General features: G+C 43.2%; 1 protein-coding gene across 1 annotated transcript; it reads left to right on the top strand.

Moving 5' to 3' along the window:
• The first annotated feature begins 2,314 nt into the window (after positions 1-2,314).
• Positions 2,315-24,533, top strand: LOC128357722 (uncharacterized). The gene is made up of 23 exons (XM_053318092.1): positions 2,315-2,429; positions 2,722-2,867; positions 3,383-3,548; positions 4,379-5,826; positions 7,510-7,674; positions 11,289-11,571; positions 12,958-13,067; positions 13,702-13,839; positions 14,752-14,859; positions 15,157-15,298; positions 15,746-16,171; positions 16,811-16,855; positions 17,331-17,410; positions 17,517-17,629; positions 18,257-18,440; positions 19,333-19,417; positions 19,854-19,999; positions 20,175-20,265; positions 21,427-21,575; positions 22,179-22,264; positions 23,186-23,255; positions 23,348-23,469; positions 24,272-24,533. The coding sequence occupies exons 1-23, from the start codon at positions 2,315-2,317 to the stop codon at positions 24,531-24,533; spliced, it is 4,680 nt and encodes a 1,559-aa protein (XP_053174067.1).
• Positions 24,534-25,799: the final 1,266 nt, after the last annotated feature.

Genomic DNA, 25,799 nt, shown 5'->3' with positions numbered 1-25,799 from the left:
ACACAGTGAAACACAGATTAGGGGGAACGGTGGTGGATCCCGGGGTGAGGGGCGGGTTTAATGCTCCTCTCATCGGCTCTGAAACCCGGTAGTTTAAATACCAACACGGAGCCGTGAGGAGAGGGTGAGTAGGGAAAGTGTCTCTAACACATTGTGAATATATTTGTCTAAAACTTGTGTTAAATGTTAGTTATATTCCAGTTGTTTGTAGAGCGCAACGTCTACTAGCGCAACCGTTACGTTATATAGCAGCAACGGTAGAAACACTCAGCGCTTTATGTTACGTTACGTTAGCCTACGTTTAGTAGCGTCAACGGCTAATGGCTCAACAACAATTGTTTCAACTGAAACTACAAGACGACGCTACAGTTAAAGGGACAGTCATGGGATACATTCATACCATTCATATTCATATTTAGCGGCTGACTATCCGCTTATTCACCACTTATACTTGTGAAAAAGTGTTAGACGTCTTATCTAAACCATTCACGCTGTTTAAACCCACTTTCGGATTTGCGAAATCTTTATTTTGCGTAGGAAAACATGTTTAAAAATGGGCGAATTCGCTGACTCACAAAATCCAAAATATCTTAAAAATGATTTGTGTAAATGTTTATTTAGGTGCAAATGAGGTAACTAGTAACAATTTAAAGTAAATAAAAAACATCTCATTTTCCACTCCTTTATGTTGTTTATGACAAAGGGGCGATTTCACTGATAGCTCTCAACCCAGACCATATCAAGAGACAATACACTTAGATTTGTCAAATATTAATAGTAATAAAAATCTAGTCTATACTTGGCAAGTCTAAGTAACTGGTTGTATTTATTTGGCTCTGGTTTTAATGCGGTCTGAATGGAGAAATATCAGCGAATTCGCCCATTGTTTGTGTTTTCTTTTCAAACCGTTCACCAGCTAACGTCAGCGTCGTTATTTGAAGTGTTACTACAAGTTTAATTACACTCACACTCAAACTAAACTAATGTAGGTAAACTGTGGAATGAATAAATAAGCTAGCCAGTTAAACTGTGTGTTTGATTGAACTCTTAGATGCATTTTGTGAAACATTAACGTCACGTCTTTTCAGCATCTGTGTAATTGAGGTCGCGGGGAACATTTTTACTGCCGATAAACTAAACTTAAGCCATAATTGCAAAGTTGGGATCATCATCATGCACGTCTTTAAGTTGTCTTTATCGTTATATTAGCTGTTAGATAATGTTTCACTCGTTGAGATTCCCTTCGTTATTGTCCCAGCATGGCTCTTCATTCAGCCACAGTGTTGCTCGCTGTAAACAGCTGATCTGGGCTCAGATGTCCAGCGTTGCAGTTCACGGTGACGTTGGCACGTAATCTGACCTCGTATCAGTTGGATCAGGAGCAACTTTCGCGTTCTAGAATGCGCATGTGCGTTCTAGAACCACGATCCTATTGGTCAAAAAAACACCCGCGCTAATCTGATTGGTGTAGAGAACGTAAACTCTAGCTGCATTCAGGTCCATACGATGAATCAGTAAACGACGAAATAAAAGTTAGTCATTTATTTGGGTAAAGTTTAAAACACCGGTGCGTCGTTGGCGCTAAATAGTCACAGTTTTGTGTTGACAAAAGTCTTAATGTGAATTATAATTAAAAACAATAGTATTTCTGTCAAAGTCTTTTGTAAAAGGTGTGGGCAAACATGAATTCATTGGCTGTTTAATTTGTTTTTACTTGGAATTAATAATCAGGGACAATTTAAATAAAGGGACAATGTTAACAGTAAAAGTCTAAGAAATGGGATCACATCGCCAAACCCTGAATTTCTAGGCAGTAGTTTACTTTTCTTCTCTGATACTGAGATAAACGATTCTTTGAACGATGATCTGAACGCAGCATTTTCCGCGGAAAAGCCACATGTTCTCTTGATAAATGCACACAGAGGAAAGGTACTAATCAATCCGCATCACGTGTCTGTAGCTGACTCCTGATAGTTTTCTTTATAACCATGCCATTGGCTGTTATTGCTACAGGACTTGGTTATGTTACAAGTCAACAATAGAGCAATAGTTTAATTTACAGCTCTGAAATGTAAAGTGAGTTTAGTTGTTATTGGACAGTGGTTCATGGTTGGTGTCATTAAGTCTTAAAGTCATAATAACAGTCTTTTAAAACACTCAGTAAATACACAGTGTAGCTTAAATCTCTCCCACATGCATAATACAATATAAGAAATACAATTAGATTATTGAGACTTCAGAGTTATACTAGTTGATGTGTATATGTGTGACATCATATTTACATGATATTTCTGCAGGTCTGTCCCTGTATGAGATGGCAGTGAATAGAAGCCTGAATGGAGATAATTCATCTTACAGTTATGAGCTGCTGGCTTGGCTCAATGAAACTTTACAGACCAGCTTCACCAAACTGGAGCAGATATGCACAGGTAGGTCAACATGCTGGTGTTTTTAATATAGGACTGAATGAACACAATGTCATTGTTTGTTTACTACAGTTTGGAAATTATATGAGTCTTTTATGACTATAAAACCCAAGGAGAAGGGCATGAAAGTCTGAAAATATTCATGTTTGGGAAGCTGGAATCAGTGAATTTATGCTCAAAAAATGTACTAATTATCAGATCACAACAAATTGTCAACAAATTGACGTCGCTCTAATATCAAGACATCATTTTTTTCCGAGCTTAATGATCAGTTACGTTTTGTGTGATTATCCAGGTGAAGCTCATTGTCAGATGATGGATCAGCTGTTTCCCGGCTCTGTGGATCTTTCCAAGGTCCGCTTCCAAGTCACTGAAGATGTGGACTTCATTCACAACTACAGTTTACTGCAGGGTGCATTCAGAAAAGTGGGAATCGTTCGAGTGAGTATCATCATTACCTGACATTGAAACGGATACCAAAATAACAATTTGTCCCTGTGCTGATGGAAGTGTGACTAATGAAGCCGGCAGATATCAGCTCATCAAAAATAATAATAATAATAATCATAATCACAATTCTACTTTTATTATTATTATTATTATTATTCTTTTTTATTTATTATTTATTTTTAACTGCAATGTTCAACTCAATAAACATCTTGGTCACTGCTTTGTTTTTAAAAATACATTCAGAGAGTGACCAGTACCAACAAACAGTCCATATTTGAGAGTTTCAAATACAAATTACAATAAATTATATCAATATTATAACATAACATAAAACATTTAAAATCAATACACATATTTTAAATGTTTTTTTTTAAGTAGTGACCAGAGCCTTTTTTAAATCAAAGTGTTTAAAAAGTTAACATGAATTAAACTTGGACGTCTTTGGTCAATTGGTGGATCTAAACATGATTATGAGACTTAAACTCAGCTCTCTCTTCTCTCTCCAGCACATCCCTATGGAGGAGCTAATAAAGAGGAACACTACTGTGGCGTTCACATTCCTGCAGGATTTCCAGAAATTCTTCATGGAGATCAAAAAATGCAAGAAGGACCATCTCTCACATGTCAAAGGAGGACAGAACACGCTTCCTGGGGAAACAAGTGGGAGCAAAGGTGTGTTCATCTGTTTAATTTTTATTAAAGGTTAATTTCTGCTACTTTAGTTACCCAGTTTATTGGGGTGCATTAAAAGATTTTCATCAGGTGTTTTCATAGACTGTATAAAAGAAATGGACGTAACATCCGTGACTTCACCCATTGGTTTGTGGACTGCTGCTCGGAAGCCAATAGCTTCGAATCTAGGCAGCGCCGTCTTGAAAATTTCAGGTGCATGCTGGGAAAAATAAAAACACAGATTCTACTTATTTGGGCATGAGGCGCAGCAACCTGTCAATCACGACGTAGCCACGCCCTAATGCATACCCTGCTTTATCATCAAATATAAAATCAGGGAGGCCAAAATGTCCCAAATGAACATCATACTGCATTGAAGAAGGCTTTAAACTAGCGATTGAGACCATAAACACATTTTGAAAACGTTTACTGAGGTTAGAAATCAAGTGAGAAGTTGGTGAATTCTCCATTGACTTGTATAGAGACGGTCGCCCCCTGGTGGCCTTTTGATAGAATGCAGTTCTAAGTTACTTCTGCATTGGCTTCTTTTCAGAGGACCAGAACTCCCCGCCTGGGTGTTTTACACAGTAATGTAACAAAATCGGCCAATTGTAGGAACCAAGCAATCAACAATGTCATAGGAGAAACACATCTGGGCAGGCGTGGGAAAGAGAAGATATATTGATAAGGCCAAATCTACTGTACATACGAGTAATATAATAGTAACTTCTAACAGAAATATGAAGCCAGTAGAGTTGTGTATTTCCTGTCTGTTAATGTCGTCACATGTATGTTTAAATGTGCTCTGTATGTTTTTATTCCCTCTTCAGATGACTGTTTCTCTGAGGTGGAGGTGACTGTAAAGATGGAGGAAGAACCAATGAAAGAAAAAGTGGAGGAGACGGCGAACAGCGACACTAATGTGATAGTATTAATATCCGATGATGATGATGATGATGTAGTGGTGGAAGTGACGATGGAGGAGAAAATGGAGACAACAATTGAACAAGAGTGTGTAAAGTCACAGAGGACAGAACAAACTAAAGCAGCAGGAAGTAGTCTCAACAGCAGCAACACTTTGTTAAGCTTCATCAGAAAATACTCAAACTTCATTACAGACGCAGACGTTCAAGCTTCGGCCATCTTGAGCCCAGACTGCCTCAGCGACACCATCCAGGTGTGCTTGCGCGTACCATACTGCCTCTACCTGTTCATGGGGGTGGAGCTGGACGCGGGACGGAGCACAAGCATCGTCCTGATCGGCTACCACGACCAGAGCTTGGGGGTCGGCGTGGTGCGGCTGCTGGACACTCTGCAGCTGAGCGCGGACGCTGTTGATTCAAAGGCATCGGCGGACATGGCGTTCATACAAAAATCAGATTCTGATGCACGCCTTCTGATTCAAACGCTGAAGAAATTCGGGCTTTCTCTGTCCAACATTTCTGCGTTTTATTGTGACGCTCCACATCCGAGTGTGAGCCAGGTGTTTGTTTCCAAGCTGCAGGCTTTCAACCCGAGGTTAGTGTCCCTCTGCAGGCTCCCTGGGATGGCGGGAAGAGCCTGCCAGGCCGGACTTCTAGCTTCCTTTAGTTGTGTGGTTGACCTGATTCAAGACATCCACCATCACTACTCAACCTGCCTCTCCGTTAACGACAGTCTGAAAGTGCTGTTCACTGGTGTTCATTCTTTTAACCCTTCCCGCTCCATCTCTGAGCAGTATTTGTTCATCGTCTGCACCGTGCAGAACATGGTGAACAGCTGGAGGGATCTGGTGGAGTATTTTAAGTCCCTGAAACAAGCCGCGGATGTTGAGCGGATCAGAACTCAGCTGATGGACGCTAAAGTCAAACTGCAGTTCCTGTTCCTCTCCCACGCATTGGAGCCCCTCCGAGCGCTTCAGCAGCTGCAGCAGCACGGCGCGGCGGACATAGCCGTGGAGCTCCAGCTCATCTCCATGCTGGTTAACTCCTACGCATCCAGCATCCTCCGGCCCTCCGTCGCCGAGCGCTTCCTGAGGAGACGAGACGTGGCTTTCCTCCACAACCAGAAGGAGCTGCTCCCCATGACGGAGGTCAACATAGGCTTGGTTGCCATGGACTTCCTGTGGGCTACCGCCGTCGTGGATCTGGGGGAACAGGAGAGGGACGACTTCATGAAGAAGGCAGTGGCTTTCTACAGAGCAGCGCTGCAGAGTTTAGTGGAGAGTATTCCTGAGCAGCTCGGAGACGTGGCTCTGAGGAACATCGGCACCGCGCTGAAACACCCCGAAAATATCAATGTAAGAAGATTGATTTACTTTTTTAATCGGTGGAAGAATCCACAGTGTGTGTGTGTGTGTGTGTGTGTGTGTGTTTGTGGGTTAGGGTTAGGGCTGTGGCTGAGGAGGTAGAGCAGTCATCCACCAATTAGAAGATTGGCGGTTCCATTCCCGGCTCCTCCAGTCCACATGTCCATGTGTCCTTGGGCAAAACACTTAACCCCAAATTGCCCCCGTTGCTGCGCCAACGGTGTGTAAATGGTTAGTGTCCTCCTGATGAGCAGGTTGGCTCCCTGTCATCAGTGTATGAATGTGTGTGAATTGGTGAATGAGACATGCAGTGCCAAAAGTGCTTTGAGTGGCCATAACGACTAGAAAAGCGGTATATAAGGATAGTATAAGTGCAGTTGCGAGGCTCATTCAAGTATTTGTGATAATTTTTGGACCTGTACCCACAAAAAAGCTTTTGTGACAAAAAGTGCAGATAAGAAAGTTTGCACAGATTTAGTTTGCACTTTCATGAATATTTATAATATTCAACAATGGAGCTTCATGGCACAGCACAGAGCAAATTATATCGATCACACTTATTAGCAGGTTTCGAAATTAACTGCAGCCAGATGATGTAAAAAGTGTTGGAAAACAGAAAAACATTGAACAATCTGTTGAACATTCAGTGATCATTTGGCTGCTGGACAAAAAGGTTAATTTTGATCCTTGCATGTTAGTAGGATTACGTCATTGTTGGTTTTAGTATTTTCATCTAATCCTAAAGACCCATTTACGCCCAATAGACATATGAAAATGTTACCGTCACTGCTCACATACTTCCATGCGTCCTTTACGTTGGCATGGATGTTAACCAATACATCCACCAGGGGGCAGCACAGAGTCAAAAACAAACATGGCGACTGTGGAGGAGATATTGATAATGTTCCTCTTGTATAAAAGACAAAAACGATATGTTTAACACTCCTGTTGTCCTCGAGTCAAGGAAGAAAGGAAGGGAGGAAGAAGGAAGAAAGGGAGGGAGGGAGGAGGGAAGGAAGGAGGGAGAAAGGAAAGAAGGACAGAGGAAGGAAGGAAGGGAGGAAGGTAGGGGAGAGGAAAGAAAGAGAGAAGGAGGAAGGAAGGACAGAAGGAAGAAAGGGGGATGGAAGAAGGAAGGGAGGAAAGAGAGACTAAGGAAAGAAAGAGAGAAGGAAGGAAGGAGGGAGGGAGGAAAGAAGTAGAGAGGAAAGAAGGAAGGAAGGAAAGAAAGAGAGAAGGAGGGAGGAAGGAAGGAAGGAAGGAAGGAACAGTCAAAACAGACGGGGTCAATTTGACCCAGGAGGAGCCGGGAAGGAAGGAGGAAGGAAAGGAGGGAATGAGGGAGGGAGGGAGGAAAGGAAAGGAAAGAAGGAAGGAAGGAAGGGAGAAAGGAAAGAAGGAAGGAAAGGAGGGAGGGAGGGAGGAAGGAAGGAGGGAAGGAAGGAAGAAGGGAGGAAGAAAGGTAAGAAAGAAGGACAGAGGAAAGAAAGAGAGAAGGAGGGAGGGAGGAAAGAAGGAATAAGGAAGGAAGGGAGGAAATTAAAGAAGGAAGAAAGAAGGAAAGGATGGCGGAAGGAGGGAAGGAAAGAAGGAGGGAAGAAAGGAGGATCAGCTTCTAATGTTACTCTGCCAATCTGTATGTTGCTACCTGTGATCTCTCTGTTTTCTCCTTAGGGTGCTAAACTATCCAAGAGTGTGCTGTCAGAGATGGCCGTGCAGCTTGGTCTGTGCAGCGCCGACTCGACGGAGACGTACCAGCTGACTTTTGACTACCTCATGTTCACCAAGGCGGCAAAACAGGAACAGGAGAGAGGAAGAGAATATCGCTGCTGGGAAAAGGTAAACCTACAACACAACGCAGCTTCCTTCCTTCCTTCCTTCCTTCTTTCTGTCTTTCCTTCCTTCCTTCCTTCTGTCTTTCCTTCCTTCCTTCTGTCCTTCTTTCCTTCCTTCCTTCCTTCCTTCCTTCTTTCTGTCTTTCCTTCCTTCCTTCCTTTCTGCCTTCTTTCCTTCCTTCTGTCCTTCCTTCCTTCCTTCCTTCTGTCTTTCCTTCCTTCCTTCCTTCCTTCCTTCCTTCCTTCCTTCCTTCCTTCCTTCTGTCTTTCCTTCCTTCTTTCTGTCTTTCCTTCCTTCTTTCCTTTCTGCCTTCTTTCCTTCCTTCCGTCCTTCCTTCCTTCCTTCTGTCTTTCCTTCCTTCCTTCCTTTCTGCCTTCTTTCCTTCCTTCTGTCCTTCCTTCCTTCCTTCCTTCCTTCTGTCTTTCCTTCCGTTCCATTCTTCCTTCTTTCCTTCCTTCTGTCTTTCCTTCCTTCCTTCCTTCCTTCCTTCCTTCTGTCTTTCCTTCCTTCCTTCTTTTCTTCCTTCCGTCTTTCCTTCCTTCCTTCTGTCTTTCCTTCCTTTCTTCCTTCCTTCTTTTCCTCCTTCTGCCTTTCCTTCCTTCCTTCTGTCTTTCCTTCCTTCCTTCTGTCTTTCCTTCCTTCCTTCTGTCCTTCTTTCCTTCCTTCCTTCTGTCTTTCCTTCCTTCCTTCCTTCTGTCTTTCCTTCCTTCCTTCTTTTCTTCCTTCCGTCTTTCCTTCCTTCCTTCCTTCCTTCTGTCTTTCCTTCCTTTCTTCCTTCCTTCTTTTCTTCCTTCTGTCTTTCCTTCCTTCCTTCTGTCTGTCCTTCCTTCCTTCTGTCTGTCCTTCCTTCCTTCCTTCTGTCTTTCCTTCCTTCCTTCCTTCCTTCCTTCTCTTTCTCTTTCTTTCCTTCCTTCCTTCTCTTTCTCCTTCCTTCTCTTTCTCCTTCCTTCCTTCCTTCCTTCCTTCCTTCTCTTTCTCCTTCCTTCTCTTTCTCCTTCCTTCCTTCCTTCCTTCTGTCTTTCCTTCCTTCCTTCCTTCCTTCCTTCTCTTTCTCTTTCTTTCCTTCCTTCCTTCTCTTTCTCCTTCCTTCTCTTTCTCCTTCCTTCCTTCCTTCCTTCCTTCTCTTTCTCCTTCCTTCTCTTTCTCCTTCCTTCCTTCCTTCCTTCTGTCTTTCCTTCCTTCCTTCCTTCCTTCCTTCTCTTTCTCTTTCTTTCCTTCCTTCCTTCTCTTTCTCCTTCCTTCTCTTTCTCCTTCCGAAACCTTGGCGTGCTGATTGACTCAGATCTGACTTTCAGCAGTCACATCAAATCAGTCACCAAAACAGCCTTCTATCAGCTTAAGAACATATCCAGAGTGAAGGGTTTTATGTCCCAAACAGACCAAGAGAAGTTGATTCATGCTTTCATCTCAAGTAGACTCGACTACTGTAACGGTCTTCTGACTGGACTCCCACAAAAAAGCATTAAACAGCTGCAGCTCATTCAGAACGCTGCAGCTCGAGTTTTGACCAGAACAAAGAGATCAGAGCACATTACTCCAGTTCTAAAGTCTTTACACTGGCTCCCAGTCAGCTATAGAATAGATTTTAAAGTTCTGCTACTGGTCTACAAATCACTGAATGGTTTAGCTCCAGAATACATGAATGACATGTTAGTAGAATATAAACCCAGTAGAGCTCTGAGATCTACTGACTCAGGTCAGATAGTTGAGCCCAGAGTTCAAACTAAACATGATGAAGCAGCTTTTAGCTGTTATGCTGCACACAACTGGAACAAACTACCAGCAGAATTGAAATCAGCCCCAACAGTGAACACTTTTAAATCCAGGTTAAAAACATTTCTCTTCTCCTGTGCTTACGATTGAGCTCTTTTAAAGCACTTTACATTTTAATCTTTCATTTGCACTCTTTGTCCTTTTAATGATTTTAAAGCTAATTTATTATTTTATGCTGCAATCATTTTATTTATGTCTTTCTATTTTTCTGTACTTTGTTTTTATTATGGGGGGGGGGGAGTGGGTTAATTGTATGTTTTAAGTTTCTCAAATTGCATGTTTTTCTGTTTTATGTAAAGCACATTGAATTGCCATTGTGTATGAAATGCGCTATATAAATAAAACTGCCTTGCCTTGCCTTGCCTTCCTTCCTTCCTTCCTTCCTTCTCTTTCTCCTTCCTTCTCTTTCTCCTTCCTTCCTTCCTTCCTTCCTTCCTTCCTTCCTTCTCTTTCTCCTTCCTTCTCTTTCTCCTTCCTTCCTTCCTTCCTTCCTTCTCTTTCTCCTTCCTTCTCTTTCTCCGTCCTTCCTTCCTTCCTTCTCTTCCTTCCTTCCTTCTCTTTCTCCTTTTAATCTGAATCCTGTTTACTGACACTATAATCTAAAAGTTGTTGATTTGTGCTCTCTCTTTTTAAAAAGTGTCTATTAAATATACGATGTCATTAAAATAATGTCTCTTCATGGTCTTGTGTTCAGGTGTTGAATAGCAGCAGACCTTTCTCCCTTCTGCACAGACTCCTCCTGACTCTCCTTGCTCTGCCCAGCTCTCTGCAAAGGAAGGACGTGTTTGCTAAGGTATCATAAATAATCATAATTAAGTAAATAATTTTCATTTGTTTGAATTAATTGACTTTCTCCCTTTTTAGTTTGATTTAAAGACAGAGTGTGTAATAGAGATTTCTACCTTGTAATTGGTTGTATTTATTTTAACATGGAGCCTAGGAAGAGTAGCTGTTGCCATGGTAACAGCTACTGGTAACCCAAATAAACTAAACTAAACTAAACTACTCTTACCTTTTTTATTCTGTTAAATGTTATTGTGCCTTTTTATGGCCGAAAACACAAATAAAATACTTTTTCTCTGCTTCTCAGTCACTGTGACTTTACAGAGCAGTAAAGATAAAGTGAATTAATTAATAATAACTGTTACGAATACAGATATCTCTTCAGCCCACAGACTGTATATAAGAAATGGACGTAACATCCGTGAAGTCACCCATTGGTTTGTGGACTGCTGCTCGGAAGCCAATAGTTTCTAATCTAGGCAGTGCCATCTTGAAAATTTCAGGTGCATGCTGGGAAAAATTAAAAACACAGATTCTACTTATATGGGCATGAGGTGGGGCCATGGGCGGAGCGGGTAGGTTGCTATGGTTACGAGGGCTGGGTCTCGAGGACATTGGTCAATCAACCTGTCAATCAGGACGTAGCCACGCCCTAATGCATACCCTGCTTTATCATCACATATAAAATCAGGGAGGCCAAAATGTCCCAAATGAACATCATACTGCATTGAAGAAGGCTTTAAACTAGCGATTGAGACCATAAACACATTTTGAAAACGTTTACTGAGGTTAGAAATCAAGTGAGAAGTTGGTGAATTCTCCATTGACTTGTATAGAGACGGTCGCCCCCTGGTGGCCTTTTGATAGAATGCAGTTTTAAGTTACTTCTGCGTTGGCTTCATTTCAGAGGACCAGAACTCCCCGCCTGGTTCAGCCTCACAAACTGAGATCTAATGAGATAAAATGATCAACGTTGACAAGAAAATTCATATATGTTTGTTCTGTGTTCTTTAAGATTTACAATAATGTATTTATGTGTGTGTGTTTGTTCCCGTCTGAAGCTGTTCAGCAGCGTCAAGCCTCGGTCCAACAGCGTCAAGCCTCCGTCCAATAGCAACAAGCCTCCATTCAACAGCAACAAAACCCCCGAAGCTTCACGTCGATTGGCCAGATTGTCGGGAAGACCCCGAGTCCGCAGAAGGAGACCGCCGGTCCAGTCGAGGAGAGATAATGAACCGATTTCAACAGATAATAGTAGCGACGACTCTGCAGTAAAACCCAGTTTACAGCTTCCTCCACATCACAGAGACACGGACGACTCAGACAACACTGATAATTCATCTGGTGAGACCCTCAGCTTCTTCATCATCATCATCATCATCATCATCATCAATATTAAACTCCACTGGTTAAATCATCAGTTCGAATAATGAACAACTGTGTTAAAAAAAATAGTTGTTTTAAATAAATTAAAAAAGTACAAAATACTTTAAAACAAGCTTAAAACTGAACTAATCTGCAGTTTTTTGTTTACAACTTCAATGAAAAACAGTTTTAAATTCTTTACGCTCTGATTCACGCTTTTACTATTTATATATTTCTTATTTTTAGACTGCAGTACAAGCAAATAACTAAACAAACATTTACAAGATTTCTGAACTTTGTACAATTTGGGAGATTAAATGTGCACAATAAGATAAATATTTAAAGTGGAAATATTATACCTCTTTTCTACAAGGTACAGTCTTAACCCTCCTGTTGTCCTCCAGTCAAGGAAGGAAGGGAGGAAGAAGAAAGGAAAGGAGGGAGGAAGGATGTAGGAAGGAAGGAAGGAAGGAAGGAAGGAAAGGAGGAGGGAATGAATGAATGAATGAAGGAAGGAAGGAATGGATGGAGGGAGGAAGGAAAGAAAGGGGGAGGGAAGGAAGGAAGGAAAGGATGGAGGGAGGAAGGAAGGAAAGAAAGGGGGAAGGAAGGAAGAAGGAAGGAAAGGAGGGAGGACGGAGGAAGGGAAGAAAAGAAGGATGGAAGGAAAGAAGGAGGTAGGGAAGGAAAGAAGGAGTGAGGGGGAAGGAAAGAAGGAGTGAGGAGGAAGGAAAGACAGAAGGAAGGAAGAAGGAAGGAAAGGAGGGAGGAAGGAAGAAGGGAAGAAAAGAATGAGGGAGGGAAGGAAAGAAGGAGTGAGGGGGAAGGAAAGACAGAAGGAAGGAAGAAAGGGTCAATTTGACCCAGGAGGACGATACAAGGGTTAATAAAATACATCTGATATGCTTCGGTCAAAATAACAAGTTAAACGACTTTTAAAGAACCGGAACATGTCTTTTAATTTGGTAAAAAAAACCTGTTTGTTGTTCTTATGATACCGACATCGTAACTAACATGACTGTGCTTCCTGTTTTTTGTTTTTTTTTCAGATGTGGTCGATTTGACTGCGGAGTCACAATTTTCGGGGACCAGCAGATTAATAAAATCAGGAAGTAAGAAGTTATTTATTTATTTTATATATTTATTTATCTTAAAGTCACAGCTGCAGACTTTTTACATTCACAAGCTGTAAAACAATCACACACACACACACACACACACACACACACACACACACACACACACACACAGTTAATATCTGGAGTAAATGATAATAATAACATATATATATACACATTATAAACTGTTAAACTTATTAGAAGACATCTAAATATCACTTTTGTTTTTTTGGGGGTTTTTTTTAAGCTCAAGACTCTGAGTACATCGTGTGCAGTGATGATGATGATGACGACGACGACAAGATGGTTTCCACGGCAACACAAACCAACTCAACCAGCCAGAAGGTCAACTCTAATGTAAGATTATTTCAAACAGTCATTATTTAAATAGCAACACTTCACAATAAGAGTTATCTCTTCTTTCCTTCCTTCTCTCTTTCCTTCCTTCATCTGTCTTTCCTTCCTTCCTTCTTTCCCTTCTTCCATCTGTCTTTCCTTCCTTCCTTCTTTCCCTTCTTCCATCTGTCTTTCCTTCCTTCCTTCCATCTGTCTTTCCTTCCTTCCTTCCATCTGTCTTTCCTTCCTTCCTTCCTTCCTTCCTCCCTCCCTTCCTTCCTTCCTTCTGTCTTTCTTTCCTTCTGTCCTTCCTTCCTTTCTCCCTCCCTTCCTTCCTTCCTTCCTTCCTTCCTTCTGTCTTTCCTTCCTTCCTTCCATATGTCTTTCTTTCCTTCCTTCCTTCCTTCTGTCCTTCCTTCCTTCCTTCCTTCCTTCCTTCCTTCCTTCCTTCCTTCTTTTTCAATGACCCGGCCCACATAATATCAAATTGGGCTTTGTGTGGCCCTTGAATGAAGATGAGTTTGACCCTCCTGCTGTAAACTGTCAGTATTAACGTGTGTGTGTGTGTGTGTGTGTGTGTGCGTGTGTGTTTGTGTGTGTGTGTGCGTGTGCGTGTGTGTGTGTGTCTCTGTGTGTCTCTCTGTGTGTGTCTCAGGATAGACACGGGGAGCTGATCTGGGCTCAGGTTCAGGGCTTCTCTCTCTGGCCGGCCGTCATCGTCCCGTGCAGAGGACAGCTTCAGCTCCCAGGGAGGAGGATGGTGAACTGGTTCGGACAGGCGATGTCATCTCAGGTGAGTCTGACGTGAGGAGAGGAGACATGAGACCTGCTGGCTTTAACTCACCTTTATAAACTGATATGAGAGCATAATCTGCAGGTAAGAGGATAGTAGTCTGAGGAAGGTGAAGGTGAAGAGTCAGTGTGGAGAGTAAAAAAAGGCAGAACTCGTTAATCTTGGAAGTCATCAGCTATCGTCTGACTGAGAGAGAGATGTGTTGGTCGCGGCTCTTCGTGCAATTTCAGAATAAAAGTTGTAAAAATCCACTGTTCACTTCCTGCTCAGCACCAACCAGCAAACAGACACGCCACATATAAACGATAGTCTGGTGTTTTTGGATGAAGACGTAGAGAAGAGGAAAAGTTCTGAAAGACGATAGTTTGGAAGAAATGTTTCAACTTTCTCACACGACTTTGGTTCAAACTGGTCTAGACTAAAAGAGAGGAGGAGAAGTAGAGTTCATCTCCCTCCTTCTTTCCTCCCTTCCTTCGTTCCTTCCTTTCGTCTGTCCTTACTTCCTTCCTCCCTCCTTTCCTTCTTTCCTCCCTTCCTTCCTTCCTTTCCTTCCTTCCTTCCTTCCTTCCTTCCTCCCTCCTTTCCTTCCTCCCTCCCTTCTTTCCTTGCTCCCTCCCTCCTCCTTTCCTTCCTCCCTTCTTTCTTTCCTTCCTTTGTTCCTCCTTCCTTCCTCCCTCCTTTCCTCCCATCCATCCATCCTTCCTCCCTCCTTTCCTTCCCCCCATCCTTCCTTCCTTCCTCCTTTCCTTCCCCCCTTCTTTCTTTCCTTGCTCCCTCCCTCCTCCTTTCCTTCCTCCCTTCTTTCTTGGAGAGAGAGAGAGAATATTAACCTGCATCACTTTTGTTCATACCAAAACAATTTGAACGCTGTCACGATATTCTTCACTGATTTCTTCTTGTTTCTGACTCCAGATCAGTGAAGAGACGATGAAACCGTTCGATGACTTCAACGAGTGCTTCTGCACAAAGACCTTCGCCGTCCTCGAGACCTACAGAGAAGCCATTTTCCAGGCTCTACGAGTGAGTGTGTGTCTTTATGTAGTGTGTTATATTTTAAAGAAGTGAGTTATCCCTCCTGTCGTCTTCCTGTCTGGTTATAAAGCATGAGATATAAATTATCACCTGATTCTATGTTGGACCTTTTTATCCAACTTCATTCCAACTTATTACCACACGTTTGTTGTCTAGGAGGGCTGAGTGATCAACAGAATCAGATTTCCTCCTTCTGAGCATTTATTAAATGTCACCACATCTGTGGTTTTTTTCCCCCCATTTTGTGCTTTTCTAAACTCACATTTATTTTTGCTGTTCATCAAGGAGGCGGCTCTGCGTTGTAAAAAGACGTTTTCAGTGAATCTAGAGGACAAAGAAGAGCTGCTGAAGAAGATGTTAGACTGGGCCTTCAAAGGCTTTAAACCTACCGGGCCTGACGGACTCAAACAAGCGACCTCCACTAATGGTATAAACTCATTAAGAACCTGAATAGACATAAGGGCTGCAGTCAGATAACATTATTACTACCTACTACCAATGTGCACCATGAAGGGAAAACAGTCTAAAAAAAGGGTCAAAGCTCCAGCAACACTTGTAGTATAGAACCTCAATCCTTTTGATTGTGTATTGTCTCCTCTAATTGTATTTTATCTATTTATTTGCTGTCTCCTCTATTTGTATTCTTTTTTAATTTTTTATTTATTTTATTCACGAGGGACTACGGATGCAAATGAGCAGCTTTGCTATAATCTGGCATGTTTACAGAGATGTTTAAATATCCACGTTCATCAATGTGCACTGTCCCTATCCAAAAATAAAGTATTTATTATTATTAACAACTTTAAAAAGACTCTGGGTTAGTGTTGTGTAAAAGAGAAGATGATCACATGTATGATTGTTGTTTTTTGTCCAGGTGTCATTAAACCAAACAGACCAAATGCAAAGAAGAAGCTCTTCCAGAAAGCCGCTTCCTCTTCCCGCTCCTCCACCTCCGCGAGCAAGAAGAGCAACATGAGCACTGAGCTGAAGGAGGTGAACGTCTCCTTAAAGAAACTGTCCTGCAGCTCCGTCGAAAAGTCCTCCCATAAAAAAACACCAGCCTGTGATGAAGAAGCGTCAGATTCAGGAAAAGGCGTTAAGGGAGGATGGGGGAAAGGGAAGAGTAAGGGAGGATGGAAAGCAGGGAAGAGTGCGAGGAAGAAAAGCAGTCAGTTTGATGGATTTGATGACGACACGTCGCCGAACTTCGTGCCGAACAAGAAGAGAGCCTACGCAAAAATTTACAACAAGGTCAACGAGCCGGCCGGCGTTTACAAACAGCCGGACCAGAAAGTCAGAGGTAACACACTGAATATGAAGCACATACACTTGTTTTATGAAATTGATGAGTTTCTTTATAAATAGATCACAGAGAAATAGCGTTAATTACATGCGGGGAGATCCGGTCCTCTGAAATGAGTCCAACGCAGAAGTAACTTAGAGCTGCATTCTATCAAAAGGCCACCAGGGGGCGACAGTCTCTATACAAGTCAATGGAGAATTCACCAACTTCTCACTTGATTTCTAACCTCAGTAAACGTTTTCAAAATGTGTTTATGGTCTCAATCGCTAGTTTAAAGCCTTCTTCAATGCAGTATGATGTTCATTTGGGACATTTTGGCCTCCCTGATTTTATATGTGACGATAAAGCAGGGTATGCATTAGGGCGTGGCTACGTCCTGATTGACAGGTTGATTGACCAATGTCCTCGAGATCCAGCCCTCGCAACCATAGCAACGCTAACAAAGTTTTTCTGCCTGTCACTAAATTCAAAATACACTTTGACAAATTACAATGAATTCATAATAATAAACTTTATTTGTTCAACAGATTTCATAGAATAAAAGCAGCTTACTAAGAAACAAAAAACTAAACTCTGACTTTTTACCTGTTCATTTAATTTTGGTGATTTTTTTCCTCGTTGTTTCTTTTCTTACAGAGCAGACTATTCGTAGGATCATGGACATGAAACTGGACATTGAAGGTAAGAATTTAAACATTTCCTTTTTTATGTATAAACATTCCTTCCATCTGTCCTTCCTTCCTTCCTTCCTTCCATCTGTCTTTCCTTCCTTCCTTCTTTCCTTCCTTTCTTCTTTCCTTCCTTCCTTCCTTCCTTCCTTCCATCTGTCTCTCCTTCCTTCCTTCCTTCTTTCCTTCCTTCCTTCCTTCCATCTGTCTCTCCTTCCTTCCTTCTGTCTCTCCTTCCTTCCATCTGTCTCTCCTTCCTTCCTTCCTTCCTTCCTTCCTTCCTTCTTTCCATCTGTCTCTCCTTCCTTCCATCTGTCTCTCCTTCCTTCCTTCCTTCCTTCTTTCCTTCCATAAACTGTCAGTATTAACGTGTGTGTGTGTGTGTGTGTGTGTGTGTGTGTGTGTGTGTGTGTGTGTGTGTGTGAGCGTGCATGTATAGATAACATCACTCAGTCTCTCTCTTTCTTTCTCTCCTTTTGTGTCTGCAGGTTTCTGTTTGTGTTGTGGGACTGAAACGGTCGATATCTTCCATCCTCTGTTTAAAGGCAGCCTCTGCTTGAAGTGTAAAGTAAGGAACCTTCAGCCTCTCATGTGGAGTCTCCTCAGAGCTCCGTGAGTCTGTGTGAGATGTGTGTGTGTGTGACTCTCTGAACGTTGTGTTTGTGTCTCTGCAGTACAACTTTACAGAAACTCTGTATCGATACGATGAAGACGGTTATCAGTCGTACTGCACCATCTGCTGCTACGGGATGGAGGTTATTCTGTGTGGCAACAACAGCTGCTGCAGGTCGCTCATCGTCTCTTTCTCTATATTTTAATTAGGGCTGCTCGATTATGGAAAAAATCATAATCACGATTATTAAAACAATTTTTTTTAAACTTGAGAAACATGCTGCATTTATTTATTTCTCGTCCATTTGGCTTAATTAATTTTCTCTCCCAGCAGCAGCCTTTAATCTGCCGCTTAACGCAACACACAGCAGAAAATGTGCAGAGATATTAGAGCTGAGCAGGTTACCATGACGACAGTTCACTCATCACTTCCTGGTTTTTAATAATTAGTCAGTAAACTCAGCATCGTCTGACGCAGGCTGGAAACTCTGCACTTTTATTTACAGTTAAAACATTTCGCCGTGTGTTTCAGCTTCTGTCAAACTAACGGAGCTGCAGCAGCTTCCTGTCTAAGCTTTTCAAAATAAAACCTTTGTTATTGAGCGCTATCTCATTTTTATTATTAAAAATCGTTTCCCCTCGATTTTATTAGTTTTCAGATCGTTTGGCCCCTACATCGTAATCACGATCAAATTTCGATTAATTGAGCAGCCTTAACTTTAATTCAACTTTCTGAAGTTGTTTTCTTCTTTTTCACCTAATCTTCTATCCTTCTCCGTCCTCTTCCTCTCTCCGTCTGCAGATCTTACTGCGGGGACTGTCTGAACATCCTCATCGGTCCGGGGACGTTCGATTCGCTGAAGGAGCTCGACCCATGGATCTGCTTCATCTGTCAGCCTCACCGAGCTCACGGAGCGCTGATCCCCAGAGAGGACTGGAGCATCCGGGTTCAGAGCTTCTTCACCAACAACAGCGGCATGGAGTTTGTGAGTGCTGTATTACAACACACATTACTCTCAATACACATTTCATCAGTTTGCAATGAGTGAGTGAATGAATCGTTATCTGGCCATGTAGGTGATCCTGCCCTTATTGAATTATTCAGACACTTTATTCAACAACAAATCAATAATTTCAGCATCTAACAGCACAACACGTCATCCAACCATGACTAAATTCCAAATAATGTCTCAAAAAGTGGAAATAAAATAACCCTAACCTATATCAAATTAGGCTTCAAAGTTGTGTAAAAATCAGCCTCTTTCTCTGCTGCCAAACGCTGAAACCCCGCCCCCTACCAAGTGTCACCTGTCAATCAAAGTCACCACCTCTACCAGAAACATGGACGCTACGTCTGAGAGCTTTCTGCTGCTAACTCAGCTGCTAGCTCGCCGGCTAACTCATCTGCTATCTCGGCGGCTAACTCGGCGGCTAACCCAGCGGCTAGCTCGGCGGCTAACTCAGCGGCTGGCTCGGCGGCTAACTCAGCTAACTGGCTAACTGTAGACTGTAGTAGTTAGTAGTGTGTGCTGAATGTATTTCTACCTCTACAGCAGCAGGGGCGGGTTTATGCTAATCATTAAAACCTGAACACAGAAATGTTGAAACACAGTTTGTGAAGCCTAGCTCCACAATTCAAATCTAAATGGTGGAAATGCTTTTTACACCTTTTTTAGAAATACATTTATGAACCTATTTAATGTGTTTAGAAGAAAATGTCTGAATTCACTTTACACAATCTTTAAACTATATATGTCAATCTTAATCCAGTGCACAATAAGGGATCCATAAGATAACAGGAATCTTAAATTGTATGTAAAGCATCAGTAAACCCGCTGGCTTTGTTTTCATGAGATGTTGTCCTTGTTTCTGTTGTAGGAGCCTCACAGAGTTTATCCGTCCATCACTGCAAACCTGCGCAGACCGCTCCGAGTCCTCTCGCTGTTCGATGGCATCGCGACAGGTGAGAGCCGTAAATCAGAATGTGATCAGCAGATGTATTTATAATGTTTTATTAATCATTTAAAACTGTCCTTCAGTTCAAGATATTCCTTTCCTTCCTTCCTTCCTTCCTTCCTTCCTTCCTTCCTTCCATCTGTCTTTCCTTCCTTCCATCTTCCCTTCCTTCCTTCCTTCCTTCCTTCCTTCCATCTTTCCTTCCTTCCATCTTTCCTTCCTTCCTTCCTTCCTTCCTTCCTTCCTTCCTTCCATCTTTCCTTCCTTCCTTCCTGCCATCTGTGTGGCCCTTGAATGAAGATGAGTTTGACACCTCTGCTGTAAACTGTCAGTATTAACGTGTGTGTGTGTGTGTGTGTGTGTGTGTGTGTGTGTGTGTGTGTCTGTGTGTGTGTGTGTGTGTGTGTGTGTGTGTGTGTGTGTGTGTGTGTGTGTGTGTTCAGGTTATGTGGTCCTGAAGGAACTCGGCTTCAAAGTGGACAAGTACGTCGCCTCAGAGATTTGTGAGGACTCCATCGCCGTAGCGACCGTCAACCACGACGCAAAGATCATCCAAGTTGGCGACTCTCGCTACATCACCCAGGAACACGTACGTACACACACACACACACACACACACACTTCCTAACACACACTTATTTATGATAGTTCATGAGGTGAGGATGGTCTCTTGGTTTGAGTCATTTGAGGATAAAATAAAACTGAACTAATAGAACCCACTGATTGATTGATTGATTGATTGATTGATTGATTTTCTCTTTCAGCTGGATCAGTGGGGTCCGTTTGATCTGCTGATTGGTGGAAGCCCCTGTAACGATCTCTCCATCGTGAACCCGTTCAGGAAAGGCCTCTATGGTACGTCACTTCTTAAATATTGACCCGGGTCTAGTGTTTGACTGTTTAGTATCTGTCAAGTATAAAGGTATAAATGATCACCTGATTCTGTTTTAGACCTTTATAGCTTCACTCCAAGTTATTACCAAAGGTTTTACAAAGAATGAGGCATTTTCTCTTAAAATTGATGATTAATTCATCAAAAATAAATCACATATCATTTGTCATAAAAAAAAAGGTAAAATGTTTGTAATCATTTTTTACAAACCACTGGTGACATCATTAAAACCTCAAAGTTCACTGTCATGTATGATGAGAAAGCTTCAAATCTGCTTATTTTAGAAACTCCAACTTGTGAATATTTGGCATTTTTACATATAAAATAACTAAAAGTGTGATAGTTGTGTCCGTCCATCCGTCTTCTTGCTGCTTATCTGGGGTCGGGTCGCGGGGGCAGCAGCCTAAGCAGGGAAGCCCAGACTTCCCTCTCCCCAGCCACTTCGTCCAGCTCTTCCCGGGGGGCAAGAGCTGGACGAAGTGGCGTTCCCAGGCCAACGGAGAGACATAGTCTCTCCAGCGTGTCCTGGGTCTTCCTCGGGGTCTCCTACCGGTGGGACGTGCCCTGAACACCTCACCAGGGAGGCGTCCGGGAGGCATCCTGATTAGATGCCCGAGCCACCTCATCTGGCTCCTCTCGATGCGGAGGAGCAGCGGGTCTACTCCGAGCTCCCTCCGGATAACTGAGCTTCTCACCCTATCTCTAAGGGAGAGCCCAGCCACCCTACGGAGGAAGCTCATTTCGGCCGCTTGTACCCGCGATCTTGTTCTTTCGGTCACTACCCAAAGCTCATGACCATAGGTGAGGGTAGGAATGAAGATCGACTGGTAAATCGAGAGCTTTGCCTTTCGGCTCAGCTCTCTCTTCACCACGACGGATCTGTGCAGAGTCCGCATTACTGCAGACGCCGCACCGATCCGCCTGTCGATAGTTATGTAGAATAGTTAAAGTTCTGTTGATTACCAGTCGGTGAAATGATTAACTAATGCAGCTGTGATGTCATAGTAGTCATAGTAACTGTTCACTCTATGCTTTGATCATATTGATGAGTTTTATATACAGCCGTATTTGAAACTTGTATAAAAACATGTGATTGAGTGTGTTCTCCTGCTGTGTGACTGCAGAGGGCACCGGCCGGCTGTTCTTCGAGTACTACCGCATCCTGCAGCTGCTGAAGCCCAAAGACGAAGACTCCAGACCCTTCTTCTGGCTCTTTGAGAACGTCGTCTTCATGAACACCTGCGACAAAGTCAACATCTGCCGCTTCCTCGAGGTTCGACACACCCAACTCAGTTTGATTTACAGTGGATCCTCCTCCGTCTCTCTCTCTCTTTCACTCTCTCTCTCTTTCACTCTCTCTCTCTCTCTCTCTCACTCACTCACTCACTCACTCACTCACTCACTCACTCCCTCCCTCCCTCCCTCCCTCACTCACTCACTCACTCACTCACTCACTCACTCACTCACTCTCTCTCTCTCTCTCTCTCTCTCTCTCTCTCTCTCTCTCTCTCTCACTCACTCACTCACTCACTCACTCACTCACTCACTCACTCACTCACTCACTCACTCACTCACTCACTCACTCACTCACTCACTCACTCACTCTCTCTCTCTCTCTCTCTCTCTCTCTCTCTCTCTCTCTCTCTCTCTCTCTCTCTCTCTCTCACTCACTCACTCACTCACTCACTCACTCACTCACTCACTCACTCACTCACTCACTCTCTCTCTCTCTCTCTCTCTCTCTCTCTCTCTCTCTCTCTCTCTCTCTCTCTCTCTCTCTCTCTGTCTCTCTGTCTCTCTGTCTATCTCTGTTGCACTGCTGTTTATCTTTTTCTTAACAAGCACACTGACTGTTGCTGCTCTGCACTGTTAACAGTGTAACCCGGTGCTGGTGGATGCAGTGAAAGTCAGTCCGGCTCACAGAGCTCGATGTTTCTGGGGAAACATCCCCGGCATGAGCAGGTGAGACGTTCAGTGAATCAGTTTTATTAATGGTAACAGGTTCATGTTTTTTTTCAAATATGTCTTAAAACAACAGTCAGGAGGCTTAAAATTAACATTATAGCAGATTTTCTTGCTGTAATGATTCCTGCTGTTCATACTGACCATTAGAAGATCCCTTCATAATCCACAGTCTTATTTAAAAGTTGATCTGAAGCTAATATGAAGCTTCAGCGTCCAAATGAGTCAAATCTTCATCTTCTATGTTTCATCGTTACAGTGTTTTTAGTACCAAAGTCTCTTTTTGTTACTATACTTCCACCACAGCTCAACAGGAAACACTAAGAGGGAATCTGATGCTAAAAAGACTGTAAATGTGTCAGATATCACTTGATATGACTAACTCACACTGTTACCATAGTAACTATAATAACTATAGTAACTCACACTGATGAAGCTCAATAGAAGCTGATCAGAGGCTTTCCTGCCTCTTTTAGTTCTAATGTTTTTATAATCCTGTAAAGTACTGTCTTTCCTTCCTTCCTTCCTTCCTTCCTTCCTTCCTTCCTTCCTTCCTTGCTTCCTTCCTTCCTTCCTTCCTTCCTTCCTTCCATCCATCTGTCTTTCCTTCCTTCCTTCCTTCCTTCCTTCCATCTGTCTTTCCCTCTTTCCTTCTTTTCTTCCTTCTGTCCTTCTTTCCTCCCTTCCTTCCTTCCTTCCATCTATCTTTCCTTCCTTCCATCTGTCCTTCATTCCTTCCTTCCTTCCTTCCTTCCTTTATGTAGCCCTTGAATGAAGATGAGTTTGACACCTCTGCTGTAAACGTGTGTGTGTGTGTGTGTGTGTGTGTGTGTGTGTGTGTGTGTGTGTGTGTGTGTGTGTGTGTGTGTGTGTGTGTGTGTGTGTGTGTGTGTGTGTGTGTGTGTGTGTGTGTGTCATCAGGCCGATCATTGCCTCCCAGAACGACAAGCTGACTCTCCAGGAGTGTTTAGAGATCGGAAGAGAAGCCAGGGTCAGTGTCTGAACCCACTTCCTGTCATCTACATCACGTCTCCTGTAAAGTGTCTGTTGTGTTTTTAAACTGTTCTGATTAAAATGTCCCAGGTCACTAAGGTGAGGACGATCACCACCAATCCAAACTCTCTGAAGCAAGGCAAAGATGTGTCTCAGCTGCCGGTCCTGCAGAACGGCAAAGACGACAACCTCTGGATCACTGAACTGGAAAAGTAGGAAATGATGATGATTCATGTGTCGGGTGTTAACCTTCCTGTCGTCCTCCCGGGTCAAATTGACCCCGTCCGTTTTGACTGTTCCTTCCTTCCTTCCTTCCTTCCTTCCTTCCTTCCTTCCACCCTTTCCTTCTTTCTTTCCTTCCTTCCCTCCTTCCTTTCCTTCCTCCTTTCATCCTTCCATCTTTCCTTCCTTCTTCCTCCCTTTCATCCTTCCTTCCTCCTTTCCTTCCTCCCTTCCTTTCTTTCTTCCTTCCTTTCATCCTTCCATCTTTCCTTCCTCCCTTCCTCCCTTCCACCCTTCTGTCCTTCCTTCCTTCCTTCCTTCCTTCCTTCCTTCCTTCCTTCCACCCTTCTGTCCTTCTTTCTTTCCTTCCTTCCTTCCTTCCTCCCTTCCTCTGTCCTTCTTTCCTTCCTTCCTCTCCTTTCCTCCCTTCCTTCCTTCCTTCCTCCCTTCCTCTGTCCTTCTTTCCTTCCTTCCTCTCCTTTCCTCCCTTCCATCCGTAATTCCTTCCCTCCTTCCATCCTTCCATCCTTCCATCCCTCCTTTCATCTGTCCTTCTTCCTCCCTTCTATCCTTCCCCCTTCCTCCCATCCTTCCTTCCTTCCTTCCTCCCATCCTTCCATCTTTCCTTCCTTCTTCCTCCCTTCCTTCCGTGACTCGAGGACAACAGGAGAGTTAAATATGTGGATGACTAAGAAGAGAGAGAAGCAGAGATTCAGTTTACTGTCATGACAGAAAACGAACAAATGTGTAATAAAGTTTGTTTTACCGTCTCCTCTTAATTCTCTCCGCCAGAATCTTCGGTTTCCCCAAACATTACACGGACGTGAGGAACATGAACCGGCAGCAGAGGCAGAAGGTGCTCGGGAAGGCGTGGAGCGTTCCCGTCATCCGTCACCTCTTCGCTCCCCTCAAGGACTACTTTGCCTGCGAGGAGGTTCTTACCAACACATCTACCTCCACCTCCACCTCCACCTCCACCTCCGTCACTCTCAACTCCATCACTTCCACCTCTCCCTCCTCTCCCTCCTCTCCAGAAGTGCAGCAGCTCAGATAGGAGAGGTTGGTTTTTTGGGGGGTTTGGTATGTTTTAGAGATGCTCCTCGAAACATTCTGACACTACATGAAATTAGAGTATTTTGCAGTATTTTAAGATTTATGGGAAGGGTCTACCTCAGGGGTGTCAAACATGCGGCCCGTGGGCCAGAACCGGCCCGCCAAGGCGTCTAATCCGGCCCACTTTCCTTCCTGTCTTCTTTCCCTTCCTTCCTTCCTGTCATCTGTCCTTCTTTCCTTCCTCCCTTTCTTACTTCTTTCCTTCTTTGTTTCCTTCCCTCTGTCCTTCCTTCCTTTCCTTCCTTTCCTAATCCCTTTTCTTTCCTTCCTTCCTTTCTTCCTTTTGTCTTCCCTTCCCTCCTTCCTTACCTTCCTAATCCCTTTTCCTTCCTTCCTTCCTTCCTTCCTTCCTTCCTTCCTTCCTTCCTTCCTTTTGTCTTTCCTTCTCTCCTTCCTTACCTTCCTAATCCCTTTTCCTTCCTTCCTTTTGTCTTCCCTTCCCTCCTTCCTTACCTTCCTAATCCCTTTTCCTTCCTTCCTTCCTTCCTTCCTTCCTTCCTTACTTCTTTCCTTCCTTCCTTCCATCTTTTTATTGGTCCGGCCCACGTGAGATCAAATTTGGCTGTATGTGTCCCTTGAACGAAAATGAATTTGACACCCCTGGTCTACCTCATCTGCCTCCATCATGGTCAGAGAGCTGCTTACAGACGGGCTTTAGTGGATCGCTGCCACACAGGCCTTTCTGTCCATTAAGCACTCAGGTCTTCACATCACTTTTGCCCCCAAAGCCACTCTCTCAGTCTCAGTCTCGGACAGGAAGTAGCACATTAAGCTCCTTCTGCTTCTTTTATAGTGTTTCTTATCTTCCTGAAGCAATACAATGTTCCCATTTCATGTTCGGATCCAAACCAACAATGAACTGATATCTTATTCCTCCAAAACATGTTAATGAGCCCCACACTGCTGCACTGGGTGACAACTTCCTTCATTATCACATCATTAGTGTGCTCATTTGTTTAGAAACGACCCCAAAGACTAAGAACAGATGACATCATAACTCTCCTGAGAGTAGTTCTGTGTGAGGCGGACGCTACTGAGCATGTGCAGGAAGTCTCTTTCTGTTTACAGCTTCATTTATTTAGTTGTGATCTGAAGGTGATATGAAGCTGTAAACAGAAGGGCCTTCCTGCACATGCTCAGTAGCGTATGCCTACTACCTTCCTTCTTTCCTCTGTCCTTCTTTCCTTCTTTCCTTCTTTCCTTCTTC

The sequence above is a fragment of the Scomber japonicus genome, chromosome 4 (genome assembly GCF_027409825.1).
Source record: "Scomber japonicus isolate fScoJap1 chromosome 4, fScoJap1.pri, whole genome shotgun sequence".
Lineage (NCBI taxonomy): Eukaryota > Metazoa > Chordata > Actinopteri > Scombriformes > Scombridae > Scomber > Scomber japonicus.
This window is presented reverse-complemented; position numbering and strand designations above follow the sequence as displayed.

Bases quoted from the DNA above. Each gene is read 5' to 3' on its own strand.
- LOC128357722 (XM_053318092.1), top strand. From the start codon at position 2,315: ATGGCAGTGAATAGAAGCCTGAATGGAGATAATTCATCTTACAGTTAT. The intron at 13,068-13,701 runs GTAAGATTATTT...TGTGTGTCTCAG, and splicing joins GCCAGAAGGTCAACTCTAAT to GATAGACACGGGGAGCTGAT. The intron at 16,856-17,330 runs GTAAGAATTTAA...TTGTGTCTGCAG, and splicing joins CATGAAACTGGACATTGAAG to GTTTCTGTTTGTGTTGTGGG.